This window comes from Gymnogyps californianus, chromosome 5 (genome assembly GCF_018139145.2).
Source record: "Gymnogyps californianus isolate 813 chromosome 5, ASM1813914v2, whole genome shotgun sequence".
NCBI classification, from domain to species: Eukaryota; Metazoa; Chordata; class Aves; order Accipitriformes; family Cathartidae; genus Gymnogyps; species Gymnogyps californianus.
The window spans coordinates 13,361,697-13,378,923 of NC_059475.1; the positions used below are offsets into that span (position 1 = coordinate 13,361,697).

At 39.4% G+C, this 17,227-nt stretch overlaps 1 protein-coding gene and 1 long non-coding RNA gene across 2 annotated transcripts in view; both read left to right on the top strand.

Moving 5' to 3' along the window:
* TRIM66 (tripartite motif containing 66) overlaps window positions 1-3,476 on the top strand; it is a 51,310-nt gene extending 47,834 nt beyond the window's left edge. The window contains exons 17-20 of the mRNA XM_050897335.1: window positions 717-791; window positions 1,950-2,102; window positions 2,706-2,919; window positions 3,236-3,476. Of these exons, the coding sequence (XP_050753292.1) occupies window positions 717-791; window positions 1,950-2,102; window positions 2,706-2,919; window positions 3,236-3,300 (507 nt within the window). The 3' untranslated portion in view covers window positions 3,301-3,476. The remainder of the gene's footprint in view (window positions 1-716; window positions 792-1,949; window positions 2,103-2,705; window positions 2,920-3,235) is intronic.
* A 10,889-nt stretch (window positions 3,477-14,365) lies between these two features.
* On the top strand, window positions 14,366-17,020 carry LOC127017444 (uncharacterized). Its single transcript, XR_007766587.1, has 3 exons — window positions 14,366-14,424; window positions 16,618-16,705; window positions 16,938-17,020. It is a non-coding gene; the product is annotated as an uncharacterized LOC127017444 (long non-coding RNA).
* The last annotated feature ends 207 nt before the right edge of the window (window positions 17,021-17,227 follow it).

The window sequence follows — 17,227 nt, forward strand, 5'->3', positions numbered from 1 at the left end:
CCAGACCTGAGCTATTCTGTCCATAAAGACCTGGACATGACTTCTTGACATTGATGTGATCCCTGTTTCTATTGGATTGGGTACAACTGGCCAGAAATAGTTGGGATCTGGGTCTTGATTAGTGAGGTTCTATTTAGAAAATGAAGTTGATTAGAAGCTCCATTGCTTGTGAGCAAACATGGCTTATAATGTTTTTTGTAGTGCATTTTTTTGCATCAGTGAAAAAACCAAAGACTACTGTAAGTGTTTTACAAGTTAACAATGATTGAACAGAACTGTTTTCATACAGTACTACCAACTACATAACTTACACCCATTTGTATGAATGGATATGAACAATGTGAAACATTTCCCATTTAACTGTTTCCACACTGTTGCTGGTGTTGTTTTTGTCAAGCGCCAAGGAATAGATCTGGAGTGCAGAAAGGAAACAGTGATAGCGATGAATTCCTGAGAGTTTCCAGGAAAGATATATACATACAAAAATTTTTACATGGTGTTTCTTTTCTTGCATTTCTTGACTATCCTCACTTTCAAAACTATAAAAATGCATGAGGCAAAACGTCTGCCAGATTAGAGTCAAGTGTGCCATTTTGCATCAGAAATGCACAGACTACATGAAAACTCCCCTTGTGTTAGTATGATTGATTAACTAAGGGCAAGAATGAAACTCATTTGTTTTGAATTAAAATGTATTTCAAATTTTGCTTCTACAGAAGTGTGAGAAGCTGGTGCTTTCCCTGTTCTGCAGTAGTATGAGCCTCCCCTTCCATGAACCCGTCAGCCCCCTGGTAGGTACTGCACATGCATGGGTCAGAGGGAATCCGAAGAATACTCTGGCACACCTCGCGAGTTTCTCCTTTGTCTTCTTGAAAGATACTCATTAGCTTTTTTTTCTGAACAGTATTGCTTCCTAGGGAAGGGTAGGTGTTTTCCCTCTTGCAAGTGCTTTGAAGGTGCCAGGTCAGAGGCAGGTAAATGCTGGCCAGTGTTCTCAGGCCAGGTTTGGGTGCCAATTTAAGATGCTGGTAGGATACTAAAGGTGTATGAGGTGTTCCAGTGATTAAGAAAGTCGACTTGCTGCATACATGGAGAATGTTGCACTGCCATAAGAGAGGTGTGCTTTAGAAAGAACCCTGGACTCCCTCTTTTCTGGTGTTTTGCACAAAGGTGGTAATGTGACTGTGTTCAGGGGAGGATATAGAGACTGCTGTTTCATCCATGTACTCAACATTTGCAATATTAACTGGCTATTTTAAGGAAGATGTAGATTCATGCTATGGTAACAATAGAACACAATGTGAAACAAGTTGGAGGGGGGAAATGAGAGAAAAACAAAAAAGATTTTATGTGAAGGAATAGTCCAAATAACTATAAAAAACATTCCACCTAATAAAGCTTGCAATGAACTTATGCAACACATTACCTAACAAGTAGGTTTTGACCCAGAAAGATTTAAGGAGTGGGATATCCTGGTAGCTGGTGCCCATTGAAAAAGACTTTTGTTGAACTTTAAAAAGAATGCATAGTAGCGTATTTTTAGTCACTCTTGGCAGACTACTTGCCACAGTATCAGCTGCCAGTATCTCAGCACATTATTTTTATAACTGCTTGGGGGAAATGTTAGCTAACTGTCAATGTTACATATATTATTGATTATGGTTAAATGACGACATTTATATCTGATGATAAACTTTAGAAAGTAAAAATAGCAGAGTAGTCACTGAAGTGTGCTGTTTTCAAGATCAATCTTGCAAGCAAATATGTTTTTAATCAAACCAAAAAGCACCCAGGAAGATGTGCAAGTGTAGGCACCGAAAGGCTAGAGCTCTCTTCCTTGATGCAAGGAATCCCGTGCAGTGACTTCTGTCCAAACTTGGATAGAAGTCACTGGAGAGGAAATGTTTTAATTAAAAATGTTACATACCTGCGTTTTATTCTTATTGTAGGCTCGACATTATTATCAGATCATCAAAAGGCCAATGGATTTGTCAATCATACGAAACAAGCTGCAAAAAAAGGACAAGTCCCACTATTCTGCACCTGAGGAACTTGTGACTGACGTGCGTCTCATGTTTTGGAACTGTGCAAAGTTCAATTATGTAGGTTTCTAATATGTATGGGTGGGGGGATACAAACCAGAGGGTTGCTCTTTCAAGCTGTCACGCTGGTATAACTATTGGTTCCATTGACATCAGATATGGGATTGAGATGAACAGAAGTATTAACCAGTTTTACTCTTTGGAAATGATATATATTTTTTTTTTAATGGCAGAAATGGAGATATATATAGATCTGAGAACTTGAGATATATATGGATCTAAGATTAAAGAGGGACATCTTAGCGGACAACTTTTTGGAATGATACTGAGTTTGCTGTGAGAAGCCAGTCACAGCCAGCAAAATAGCTACGGAAAATTCAGGTGCATAGAAATTCCTAAGCAATGATGACTGCTTTTCTTTCTAGTTCACTGCACATCTCTCTTTCTTAGAGGTGCAGAAACATGTTCCTTAATAGCAGCATCTGATTTTTACTTACATTGTAAATGCAGAGGGACTAATGGGCTATAGAAAGTGTGCAGGAGACTAATGGAGATGTAGCAGACAGAACCAAGGCGAGACGCTAGGGTAGGGTAATCATTTGATTTTGATCCTTGATGATTTCTGTGTGCGGTAACACTGAATGGTCATTTATTCTCTTACAGCCAGATTCAGAGGTTGCTGAGGCTGGACGATGCCTAGATGTATTCTTTGAGGATAAACTGAAGGAGATTTATCCAGATAGGCATTTTCCTTCAATGCAGCAAGATGACTCTGATTCTGAAGAAGTGCAGAGTCAGAATAGCAAAATGCTGCCCCAAGATTTTCAGTGGCCGCCATATGGACAGGAGTGCATTCAGCCTAAAAGAAGACGGCGCCATGCTGTAAGATTGCAAAAGCAAAAGCATTTGGTTGCTAAGTGGCCACCCTGCTAATTCTGTTTACAGCTACTGATGGGAAGTTTTGACAGGGCTGTGTGGGAAAACTGTCAAGCTTCTATCACAGAGATGTAATCAGTTCTACAATTTTATGTCAAGATCCTATGAGTGGAATAAAGTGTCAGTTGTGTATAAATGTGTGAGCATGAACAAATGAAGTCTCTCAGGCCACACAGTTATCTTCCTAGCAGAAAACTCTGTCAAGATTTTTAAAAAGACTAAGCCCTCTAGCTATTCACTGTTTGTTTCCTTTGTACACAGGAAAGTGAAAAAAACTAAAAGAATGATGTTTCAGCCAGCTAACAGCCTTCCTCAGGTATGATCTCCTCAAGATACGAGATTTGCTATGAGGAATCCAGCAGCATAACTGACAGAGTTAAGGTGTGTGGGAGGAAAGCAAAGCACTCGGGCTGTTTGTTTAAACTCTCCTCATCTCCTGACTATATGCCTTATTTCTAGATCTTGTGGATAGATAACAGATCCAAAGTGTTTGAATCTGTCAATATTCAATCAGTTAAATCATGTATATGTTTTGCAGTGTTTACACTGAAGTACTAATGTTTTGGTGATAGGTAATGATGATTAATAATAAAAGTAACATGCTATTAATATCTAATAATGCAGTACCGTTTTATAATCTGTTCAACATGACATCTCTATTTTATAGAGCACAGGTAACCGTGTAATAATCTTGCAACCTCAGTGTGAATGTTGGCCATGCTTTGTGATAAATACAATGTATAGTCATAAAAGCTGTAATCCTGTTGTCTTATTGAATGATTTTTCTGGGAGCTTGACTGCTCAAGGCCTATGAGATAGTCTAATGTGATTATCTGATTAGCTGTTTCTTTTGAAGCAGACCATTTTCATTAAATCATGAAAGAGCAAGAGCTAATAGTGCTAATACTAGGGCTCTGTGTGAGCAGTTTCTGAGTGCATACTGGATGCTCTGTTTGCAAGGAATGATTCTTCTGGTATCTAATTCATGCTGGGTAAAGCAGCGTGGGATTTCTTGGGTCTCAAAGGTAGCATTTTTATACAACCCAAGCCAGTTGTTTTTCTTTAAAGCAGATATTGGAATTCAGTAAATTAACTATGAAGCGAATTACATGGTTATAGAGGTGCCTATAAAATAACATCATATATTCCTGATTTTCTTTTTGCTTATTTCTTGTAGTTGTGATTACCAACAGTGCTAGAAGATTATGATAATGTATATATGTAGAAGCTCAAACAGAATGAAAGGATGTCTAAGCTTTTTTTTTTTTTTTTGCTAAATTCCACAATGTATTGGCAGAACACCACCAAGGGTCAGAAAAGCAATTTTAAAGTTCTCTTGAACAAAGGGTATCGTGTAATTGTAAAGCCTAAAGGGTGGGATAGGTAACAAGACATGACACCTGATCAGAGTGTGATTGTTTGCAAGCTGCTTCCCACCTCTTCCAGAAGCAGGTGAGCCAGATCTTTGCGTGGCCAATGCTTTCTTCATGTGTGTGAGGGGCATCTTCCTCCTTAGAGCTCTGCCCAGCAGCATAAAGCTGGGCTGTGGTCTGGCTGTGAGAGAGAAGAGTTATTGCAGATCTCAAACACAGTTAAAGTTCATTTTAATTAGGTTCCTGTAAATAAAGATGATATTTTCAGCATAGTTTATATAGGCTATTTGGTCTGGTAACCATGTATGTTATTTTAGATAACACTTTAAAGTACAGGTTTATATATGAAATAACAAGACGTGAATGTTACATTCTACTATGTGACTTACTGTTTGCCATTAACTTGGTAGTGAGCTAATGTTTTCTTTTCTTTGAAGAAATGAAAATCTGCATATTGTAAGCTGACTGGAAAACTGTGAGATGAAGGAACAGCCTTTAAATTTTCTGTATGTGAATTCCTATGTGTTTCCTTTCTGTCAAAATCCTGTTCTCAAAACAGTAAGTGTCTTGGCACAGGGAAGTGAGTGCAGGTTTGTAACTGAATTAATCACCCTTGTCGGTGCTACAAGTATCACCTTTTCTCAGTTGGTAATTAATTCCTCCACCAAAGACCTATCTTTTACCATAAATAGTGCAAAAATTATATGCTGTATAGCCTTCATTTAGGGCAAAGGTAGAAATGGGAGAGACTATTGACGACTTCCCCTTTTTCTGAAGAGCAGAGTCAACAAGAGCCTGCTTCTGTTTCTTAAAGGCTGTAAGTTTGTTAACTGTACCATTAGTTTTGGAGAACGCCTGTTTTAATAAAATTTATCCAGGGTATATTATACCTTTATTAAAAACAGAAGTGTACCAGTTTGTCATCATATATAAGATACCCTTTGGGTGTGTGCCGCAGGACTCTATGGCCTGAGCACTCTTAAGGCTAACTTTGGTTTTGGTTACTTCTCTAAGACATAGTAACAGTTAAAAAAAAAACCTCGTAAACTTCATGTCATGTTGGTAAGCAGAACAAAAACTGAACTCATACGTATGACTTCACATACTTTCAAACACAAATCTGTGGGTCAGCAACTTCACAATACATTGCATGACATAAGAACAATATTATCCATCTCGGACATTGCCTTAAAATTGCTGGCTTGTGATGTTCCTGCTGCTGGACGCCATACCACCAGGGCCCGTAAATTCTTGGGGCGGTTACTCTGTTGAAGTCCAATTGCACACTGGTAATGGCACTGACCGTTATGACCATTATGAAAGGAAGGGTCTGTCTTCTAAAATCTAACAGCCCACGTGGCCCAAAAGAGAAGTGATAGGTTATGTAGTTACTTTTTCTTCTATCACACAGCCTGTTTCACAATCTGGAATGTGTAGGAAAGGAAGCGAGGAGGAACCCCTGAAGTTTTCCACTGGAAGTAAGTATAGCAGAAACAAATGCCAGGAACACTGTGGAAACGCCAGCAAATGCACTAGGCTCCTGCAAATGCAACCAAGGGCACAATTTTCCTTTTGTGTTTAGTAATGGGTTACATGTAGAATGGGAAAATCCTCTTTGTGCTTAAGCAGTTGGAAAAGAGATTAATTACACTTCAGTAATAGGTCTGTTGAAGAAGAAATGACAGCTACAAATTTGACTTTCATTCCCCTACAGACAATTTCAAAGACATACTTCTTCCAGTATCATTGCAGCAGAATGGCGTTAGAGTTAATACAAACAGGTGTTTAACAGTTCAGATTATTGAATGACTGCATGCTTATATGTGTAATGTGCTTTGCTGAAAAATAAAATATGTGAAATATATTTTTGCACATCAATCTGAAATTTTTGCTCTGAGTACATCTGCTTTCGATTAGTATATGGATTATATAATATTTAACACTTATTAGCTATGTTGTTGATAACTACTGATGGCAAAGCAGAATGGTTACAAAAGCAGCTATGCTAACACAGGAGATCAGCTTTCTAGTTGTACTGGAATTTTCAATACCAAGTAGATATTTTGCCTTTTTATTTTTCAATTAGTGTAAGTTAGTGAGAACCAAACATGCCATGAACAAGTAACAAAAAGTGTTTGTAGTTTAAATGTATGTATACATTAAAGTCCCAAGGAACATACCACTTACTAGTGAGATGAAAAAACTATTGCAGTGTATTTAATCAGAAGGAATCAGAAAAGATATTCTAAAATTGAAAATGCTAGAAATAGAAGAATTATGGAATAACTTACAAAAAACAGAACAAAAATACTCTATTGGCAAAAAGTCAAGCAGACACTGCAAGTGTTTTTCTATCGTTATTGGTTCCTCTCAGTTTGGTTTATGGGTGTATAAAACTATCAGCAGCAACTTTCTGACCTGGAGGCCTACCGGCTTGAGGGGTAAGGAATCCTTCTTTCAGGGTTACAGCTGTGCTGCTCTTCAGACATAATTAAGAGAGAATTTGTAGATAGAGGTAACTTTTTTGTTGTATAAACAGGAAAATGTAGAAAAACTTCTGGGCATGCAATTCCTTCAAGTGTGACATACAGGCAATAGACTTCAAAGCTAAATACCGGCTGGGTTTCTCTGACTTTAATTAGATATCAATGAGATAATATCAGGGAAAATAAAGATAGGCAGTAGTCATGGCCTAAGGAGGATGCACATCTTTTGAAGCTGTCTTTGTAGATCAGGAACAAGAAGTGAGAGGTGGAGTAAATGTTTTTTGAGAAATGTTCCCCCGCTGCCTGTTCCTGTCCTTTAGTAAATGTTTATGAAAGTCCATTTTAGTGTATAGTTATGTGTGTTTCCATGAGAGCATTTAGTAGATTGGTAGCATTTAGTCTACTAAGTAGACTTTCGTAGAAGTTTATATTAGGATATGTAACAGTAGGAACATAGTATTTGAATGGCTTTGTTGTGAAAAGTGTTTACTGTGATGGGACTACTTACTGTGGAGATGAGAAATTGCAACGTTCAAATCTGTTGTCAAATATCTAGCTCCACTTGCTCCATTTTCATTCCAAGTGTCTGAAAAGAGGTTCTTGAGAGATACTTTTCAGATAACTTCTTCCTGCATAGGATGTAATTTGTAACAGTTTCCCTGTAAATTCTATCTCACAGTATATTTTCGCTGTAGAAAAGTCCTTTTTAGGTTAAGGAGATAAGACACGGAAGTGTTTTTCCCAGAGCAAATAGGGTAGTGTCTGAAGGTCAGGGAGTATTTTACTGCTTTTGGAGAGTGTTTGAGATGGTTACCAGTTTTATGGAAGTAGCAACACTGATTTATGGTTGTGCTGTGGATGTTAGTTTGTAAGTTACTATTCTTGATCTTGATTGTAGTGCCTAGGACAATGATGTCAGTACAGACGTGTTCCAGAGGCAGTCTGATACTGAGGCAATGCTTATTAAATTTGTTGTGAAAGCCAGTGAGGGAATCCAGGTTTCCAGTACAGATAATAGAGATGTCACTTAGTTATTTTAGACATAACATAGGTGCTATGTTCCTAGATGGTCTGTGCTGAGATGATATATCTGTCCTTTTTTCCAACATTCCTCCCTTACCTGATGCACCTGATTGCTTGCCATGCTCAAATGACTTTTTGGCAATGTTTCTCATTAACAGTTGTGAGTTCACTTTAGATGGGGAAAAAAAAAAAAATCTATTTTTATACACTGACATTTGGGCAGGAAATGAAACATACTTGAATATTTTTCCTTGTTTGCTTATTAGCGTGCTCTTGCTTCTGATAAGCAGATTTAGTAAGAGCAGGAATGGTTCTTGCATCTATTATAAATGCAGTACTTACTCATTATTCCATGATATCCTGCTCTAGGAAAATGTGTTGGTGCTATTTCATTTTTTACAGTAGACTTCCTAGAGTTTCTTGATGTAGTGCAGGTATGGGACAAACAGGGAAGTCATGAGACGCGTAATGGGAAATTTACAGTGAAAACATTGTAAAATATTCAAATCAGAGCTAATGTTTGGATTTTACCTCTGAAACAGTGAGATTTGCTCCTGTGGATAGATGTTTTAGAGTTAGCTGGTTGCCAGGTCTTGTGCTGACTGCCTGCACTGGGCTGAACTTCTCTCCTGGCTGAATGAACAAACGCAGCACCCTAATAGTGTTTCAAATGTTGAATTATGCTCATAGAAACTCATAGAACTTAATCTGGTTTTATATTGGGCCCAGAAAATGTCAGCGTAGAGCGATCATGAAAAAGCAGCAGAACAGTGCTATCTTCAGACATTGAAAGTAAAACAGATAAACTATGTTGTAGTAGGAAAGTTAGGGTATTGGAGTGGTGGGATATTTTATGTAGTCATTTCTGGATCGTATGGTAATTTGTAAGTCAGTGTGTTCATTCTATAAATAATAGCATTTTTGCTATTTACTACACTTCTAATGTTTCCTGCAACAGCATTAAAACAGACCTAAATTTAAGTCAGGCAAACAGTCTATACCATATTGTGTATGCACCAGTCTGTGGTGCATAGTGCAACACTTCTGACTTTACAGATCACTGGGCCAAGCTAAGCAGTTCTCTCCTGCAGCTGAACAGCAAATGGAAAACACCCTTAATCTCTGATAATGAAAATATTAATAGAATGGGATGATAGCTATATAACCAGCAGACTATGCAAAAGTGTTCTGTAAATCACAGTAATTAAACAAAAACCTTATAGGATATTTTATTCTACGGTATAAATAAAGAAACAATATAGAGCTCAGATAAAGTGAAAATCAATTCAAAATTCATCCTTACATCCTACCCAAACTCTGCTACATCTTACACATAATTGTAAATACCTCAGGCATCTGCAGTACAGTATATTAACACATACAGGTGGACTTCAGTTTATGAAAAATAACATTAAAAAATTCAGCGCTTTAAGCAAACACTGGACACTCCTCTGTTTCTTTTTCCCCATGGTCTCTGAGAGCTTTAGAAACCTTGGTAAACTGGCTCTCATCCATGTTTGTCATGTACTTATAAATATTTCCCATTCATAACTGTGAAAAACAGCATGATAAGCTAATGGAACAAGTGAGCAGCAGAGATGGAAACTGAATATAGCCCTTGGACCTGGTTGCAGGATTATCATCTAGCAGTGTTAAATGAAAGTGTTGTGAGGTATTTCAGGTTTGGGATGCACAGCTAAAACCATTCATTACGGAGGAGGGGATTTAGCTCTGGCAGCGTGCTGCAAATGGTGCTTGAGGTTAGCATCTCCAGTCCTGGAGCGGTGCTGAGAATCAGAGAAACCTTTTCTTACCTACAGGGAAGTTTTATCCAGGGAAGGGGAATGGGGCAATGCTCAATCCACTGCTGCAAACCTACCACTGCCTTACAGCATGGGAGCAGTCACAGTGGCCTGGGCAATGCGGATACTATAACGATAATCTCTGGCTGAGTGGGGTTATCTCAGGGATATTACAAACAGGATGGATTTTCTCCAGAGAATGAACCTCATAAAGGCTCCCCAGAAGTAATGTCCCATACCATTTGAGAAAAATGGAAGTCTTCATCTTTATTTTTGATCTTTTAAATACCACAAAAACCTCTGCAGTGCCAGCACTATTGATTGGCATGAGTCTGCTGGACAAGGAAATCAGAGCAATGATCTTTTGAGGTGACAGTCTCACTGCTTGGTTGTAGCTCTTGCATCATGTTCAAGGCTCTTCCCAGACTGCTAGCGCTGTGCTATGCTGGGTTGTGTTGCATCATGCCAGCCTGAGCCCCGTGCCATGGGGCCTGTAATCCCCCGGGGCAGGGGAGAGGCAGCCTGCTGTGGACGTGTGCTGGAGAGGTGGGAGCACTCTGGAGACATTCAGTCCCTAAGCTGGGAAAAGCATTGCTCCAGCACACCCTTCATCTGCTATCGAGCTGACTCATATAGCAGAAAGATATTTAGTGGAAGGAGAATATATACTTTCCCTCCTTTCACTGGTCCTAATTAGGAAATACTGTAAATATCTGAGTATATTTGTAGCCACAGAACTCAGCCTTCTACTCCTCTGGCTAGAGAAGGGAAGATACCTGCAGAATTAGTCTGATTCTGCATTTATTGGATTTTACTGCTTTCAAATAATGTATGTTCGCTTTACAAATAAATTTACATTGGTTGCCTCATCTCTTCCCAGCTGTCAGTCCTATAATGCCCTTCTCATTTTGAGTTAAGTTCTCCTGCATTATTAATTCAGCAGTTTGTAATTAAATGATTAGCTAACCAAATTGTTCCCTCAAGAGTACCTGTGTAAATGCATTGAAGACTGATTGATTTAACTGAGGTCACTCAAAGATAGTTTAGCCTTCAAACTCACCATTATGAAGGATGAGAAACAAAGAGGAACAGATCTCATGAGGAAAAGGCTCTCTGAGCTGGGGGCAGGAGGACCACGTCTTTTAACCTTGTACGTGTTTTCTTGTAATTCCTGTGGGGGAAAAAAAATGGTTCTGGAACTAGAGATCCAAAATCACATGGACTTTAGTGTTCATATTACTTTACCTGTCAAAACTGCAGTTCAGATTTTGAAATGCATCATGATAATTAGCTACTTTCTCCTTTGTTTTACACTGTCTTATCATAGGGGAACAAAAAGAGAATTCCTTTAAAGGAATTAAAGGTGAGTAAACACAGAAAGGAGATACTATGGGGGTGGCATTGCAGTATTGTTATTGCTGGTTTTGTCAGAGAAGTTAAGTTCTATGTATAACTGTCCCCACTGATTTGAGCAAAACTGCTTCTGCAGCTCATATGAAAAGATAAAATGCTTACACAGTGGTAAAGGAGTGGGAGGAGATGAAGATAACTTTTTTATTTCTCCCTCAGTTAGCTTTTGTAACCAAATGGGTGTTTTCTCAAGTTCCTCAAAAGCATTTAGGTACTAGTCACTTCCAGAGGTGGTGGCACAGCCTGGATGGGTCAGTAAACTTTAATGATGCGGCAAAGCTCACGTTTTCCCAATATTTCCTTTAGACCAAATGACACAGCGAGGCAACCTATTCCTCGCCGGTAATGGGAGATTCACCACCCTGTGGTAAAGCAATGTAAAGATTTGGCACGCAGGCTGCTAGGCTGACTGTAGGGTAGCAAGCAGAGTTGGTACTTCTAAAACAAGGCAGTTGGCTCCCTCTGCTGATTTGCAGCACGATTTTAGTTGTTTTAAGCAACGAGCACTCTCCTCCTTTAGGTCCTGGAGGTTCCAGTATCATTGTGCCTTCTGATTTTAATGTGGTTTCTTTCCCTGTGAAGTAGCTATGAAGCTCTATGTTCCCCTTTAGCTTAAAATCTGTACAGACCTTTACAAAGATTAATATATATATTTATAACTGAGAATCAAACTGTAATGTGGCAACTGAGTATAAGCATTTTAGGTAAGACCTCCATAAAACCATAATTACACCCATCTGTTTCCCTTAAGTATCCAGTAGAAAACAGTTAGTGCTTATATATCTCTTGATAGCTCTCTCTCAATCTGGTATTATGGGGAAAGAGAGAAATTAATTTCCGCCTTTATTTTCTTTCTAGAAAAAGATAGTGCTTAAATTCAAATATATGAGAAAACCAAGCTGAAAGTGTTTGTCAAAGGAGCTTTATTTGTATATGAATAGTGTCAAAACAGCAGAGTTTTCAAAAAGTCTCTCTAACCCTTATGCACCAATTATGGAAAAGACAGAACGGCCACATTTCTAATAAAGCTGTGGCCATATAAATAGATGTTAACAATAAACAAACACATAGTATTTCTTAAAAATACATACAGTTGTATCAAAGCTGTTGGATATAAAAAGAGCTTTGTAAATAGCTGTAAATTGAATTCTCATTGAGAAGATACACAAATAAGCCTTATTGTTGTGGCCTGGGTGTTATGTGATTATTTGACCGGATTCTCACCTGGGGTAAATTGGTGAACACTTCGGTGGAGGGCTGTGAAAGGCCAGCTGCTGCTGCGGCAGGACTGATGCACTGACTCTGAAACTGATACGTTTCTATAGCCAGAAAAGGAACTGATTTGAGACACTATCAACAAAAAAACAAAAACCAAAAAAACCTAAACAAACAAAAAATTGGACTAAGGGAACTTGTCTGCTTGTGGGGTTTTTACCGCTTATTGGTAGCCATTTTAGGGACATTAGTGTTAGGATATTTGATATTGCACACTTTTCAAAAGGGTCCCCTGCAAGAATTTGACAATCTGAGTGCAACCAAGTTACCTAAACCTAAGCTCCTCATGCCTTTTCAAATGTCCTCATGTACTGTATCACTTGGAAGTTACTGTGATTTTTGTTACTCAGTTACTCTGTGATTTTTGAGCTCATTTGAAGGTGAGACTTTCCGCAGCCAAATGAAGAAGACACAATCTGTCTCTTCCGTAGACACCTACGTGAATCTTTCATGCATGAATCTTCCATGTGTCATGTACCTACGTGTGCCTTTCTCATTGCACAGACCGATGAGACTGGCTGACCGGACACTCCAGCTGTCAGAAGGTTGAACATCGTGACCAGGCGGTATTGTCACTTCGTAGGGGGGATCTTCTGAACTTGCAGCAGCAGCTTCCCAGAGAGGATCAGGTTAAACGTGCAATTCCATCTGTAGTTGCCACTGTCTGTTGTGCGGTGTGTCCAGGTGAGTGTCGCCTCCGGGCTGGCACTCCGCAGGCTGCTGCAGGGCACATGGTACCAGTAGATGGAGCTAAAGGATCCCAAGCACTAAAGAGAAGGTAAAATTAATGCCGAAGGTGCAGGCCAAGATTTTGCCGTTTTCATGTGCTTGCTAATATTTGCCCTTTGCTACGACATTTTTTCCCCCTGAATGAACCTGCATTGAGAAATTAATACAAGTGGAGCACTTTACAAGATTTGAGAAGTCAGGTTGTCTAAAAAAATTTAGATAAGCATTTACTGCTATGTGTCTCTGTCCAAATAATGCTTCCCGAATTTCACCCATTGTCAGTGACACTGCAGCTCTTAATGTCACATTGTCACTGTCATGGCAATTAGTTAAAGGTACTGGCACTTGATAAGCTTATTATGCTCTGTACTGTGAAGGAGGTAAAAATGTCTGTGCATCTGTATATGGGCTCTTACTAGAATCATGCTACTGTATGAGAAAAGACATCATTTTTCATCTCTGGTAACTGTTTCCTCTGGTGTTGCTATGGGGGGGGAGAGGGGCGGGGCTGGTGGCACTTTATCTGCTGTATATTTAATGCCATACCTATCCGAGACAAAAATAACTTTCTGCAGGCCCTAAGGAGAGAAGCAGGTATACTCACACACCACAAGATAAATATTTAGATAAATAGCAAGGATATCTAAAGCCATATCTAAAGCTTTCCCATGGACTTTCTGTTAATACACACTTATGCTGGATTCTGTTCAAAGCACAGCTAAGTAGCACAGAGGAGTGAGAGCTTTCTAAATTCCCCTTTCAGATAAGGAAGTTTAGATGTCACATGTCAAATGTAATGTGACCTCAGGGGTTTCAACCTAGTCTTTAACAGGCATTTCTCACCCTTGAAAAAACCTCTGGCTTTTGAAACAATGCCTCCTTTCAAGAACTTTGGCTTAATATTATGGCATGAAGGTCAGGATTGTCTTGTACTGACTGAGAGGAGCACAGCAGCTTTCACAGTGGTTCCTTTCTTTATATGTGGCTCTTACTTGTACTTAACATTTTGAACTAAAAAATGAAACATAGCATGAGAAAGTATCATTTTGTGTGTGAGGCTTTGACGTGTTTTGTCTTTTAGCCTCGCTATTGTTGTTGTATTGTTGTAATACTAAATGCTTATTTTGTTGTTAACTGATGCCCTTTATTTGACGGGACTATTTACTTTTGTTGGTTTTAAGTTTCCTGGCAAGGTACACAGACAATTTCAACTTGAACCTTTCAGTGGAAGGAACACAGAGACAATCCAGCGTGTCTCCTCTGTATAGGCTACCAATGGAATAACCAAATGATGGACCTGTACAAGACTGTGAACGAGCCAGGTCAGCTCAACCCAGACACAATGAAGGTAAATTACAGCGCAGGCAGGCTGGGAGCAACCAACAGAAGGGCTGGAAAAGGTTATATTAAAACCTCCTAGATCTGAATAGAGGGATTACTTCTGGTTATAAAAAAAGTCTGCACATTGTATGTGTGCAATTACTTTGGAAGAGCAGTCCCGCTCTAATTGACCCAAAAAGGCAGTTAGCCAGTCAGACAGGTGACCAGGGACAACGGGGCAAAAACCACTGAAAACAGCCCTGCATTAGATTAGATTACCTATTTTTGTTATCACCCACCCTGTATGAAGACCTCTCGCTCTTACCCCAGGTGACTGTTGTGTGGCTGTGTGAGCTGGCTCTTGGCCTACTTTCCTGGGTGTGGGCGAACGTGCCAGAAATAATGCACTTTTTTGGCAACTGTGGATGGGAACATGAATCTGCAATGTAGGTATCTTAGAGGAGTCTGAGTTGCTCTTGATCCACAAGCCACAGTGGTCAAATAAACAATTTTTCTTCTGTAGCTGGCATGTTATGTATGACCTCTTCTACTGCAAGTGGCCTTTCTCAGATGTACCCAAGTCACTCACTGTCGCCTTGGGCTCCGCTTGCTGTGATGTATTTTTTTCTCAGACTGAAACTGAAGTAATCTGGAAAGGATGCTTGAAAGGACAAGAGAGAGAGATGGCTTAAGCAACAGAGCTCTTCCCAAACTCTTAGGGATAGCAAATATTCAGGAATTTAAATATACTTATAATGCATTCCTTTTTTTTTTTTTAAAGATGCTTTTTTTGTCTGGAAGGCCTTGTTTTTTATTAAATAAGCCTTTGAGAAAGCTCTCTTAGCATTGATACTCCTGATCACAGCTAGCAGTGTCAGTAGGAACAGAACTGGAGATGCTGCGCCCAAATTAAAGCAAGATTGTAACTGGGGACTCCACCCCGAGGCTTGCTGCATGCAAGGAAAAATTCAACACCCCTAAAGAAAGGACAGCACAAGTGATCAAATTTTAGTGGGAATGCCATGAAACTGTACCCAAAGCAGGGAGAACCCCAGTTTGTCCCTAAATTGTGACAGGAGCCAATTTCACTTGCTTTCAGATTATTCCAGGGCTGACAAATACATACCTATGTCTTTATGTCTAGGAAATTAATAATCTTTCTTCAGGAAAAAATAATGACAACTACACTGGCATACAAGGAATGCATAATAATTTACCTGGAGTAACTGATTCGTCTATTACCTTAGTCCTTAAAGCCTCCATTACTAAATGGGTGGATATCGGAGATCCAATATTAAACTTTGGCAATATGTGGCCTATCTATGTGAATAATACAGGTTTCAAAGGCCTGTTTAATATAGTGATACCAAGAGGTGTGGAGAATGTTTTTAAGCCTGGCTTTTTAAGTTTCTCATCTTTAGGACCAATTCTTACTGAAGTGAAATGGGGGAGTCAATACTGGTTTTGGTAGGAGATGCCAGACTCTTAAAAATGTACCAGAAGTCCAGGAAAGGGAAAAAAACCAGGCATCCTAAAGATCCTCATTGACTCCATTAAGTTTGACTTGCATTCAGATACCTTTTGAGATTATACACCTGCTTAAATCCAATAAGTTAATACAGTAGTTTTCCTTTTTTGCCCTAGCTATTCAGCATTCTCTTTGCTTTGCCCCTTTATTTTTTCCTGTGTTCACCTCAGACAGTCAAACTTTAAAACAGCATACTGCCTGCGCTGAGAGAACCTCACCGAAACAATTGTCATGCACTGTTTCGCCATGCAGAAATTTGTTTTTTTCCTCCAGCAGCCTTATAATACTGTGTGTGTTTTTCTGCCCTCTGAAACATGAGCAGGCTGCATGCCACCTCCCTGAGTTGATGTGGATCCTCCTCACATACCACAACGGGAGAGGCCACTGAGGTGAGCCACTTCCACTCAGCATGAGCTGGAACTGAGTATTCTGTGGTACTTGAGGGAGACTGCAGCAACTTCAGATTCATATTTCATAATGTATAATAAGCAGAATAAAAGCACTTTTTAAAACAGAACCTTTTTCCTTTGTTTTTTACTGGAAAATCAAATACTTTTCAATCAGGTACTTCAGACATTTGTATCTATGAAAGTGAAATGACAATATTTTTGGCATGGAAAGAATACTGGAAAATTCAGAAAAGAAAATGTATAGTTACTGCTTGAACGTAGCTTTCAATGTTCTAATCCCCAGAGGTGCTGTCTCTCGAGCTGGAAGCTGACTGCAGGTGTAAGCATTGCTATGATGTTGTGTACCCGCTGGCTTTACTGCCTCTCCAATGGTGAGTAACTTTGGGGAAACAAGTGTAATTCGTTGAAGTATGCTTATATGCGATGTTCTTAATAAATGTCATCATTTAAGAATAGTACTTATATATATCTCAGAAATACCAATATTTAAGAATAGAATTAGAATCTTTTTCTAAGATAAACCTGTCTGGGTTTGAGTTAATCTGATGCCAAAGGTTACAGGCAGGCCAGGCAGTAACTCTTACTGCTTAACTTCTCCCACAGAATTTTATGAACAGACCGGAATTTATGAATACACAGCGCTGGGCCTGGATTCACCTGCAGGATATAGCCCATGGCTACCAAAGAACAACCTAAAAGTTGTGTGATAAATGGAACACACCGATGGGTCAGAGCCAGGTGAGTGTGCCTGTTCATAGCACATCTGAGAGGCAGGTGGGACCAGTCCAGCACTGGGCTGGAAACCAGGATAGCTGTGGTTCAGCTACTGCCTGGGCTGGGGTGATGAGGGGTAGCTGGGCAGTAGCAAACCTCCATGTGGGAGCCTTCGGGGG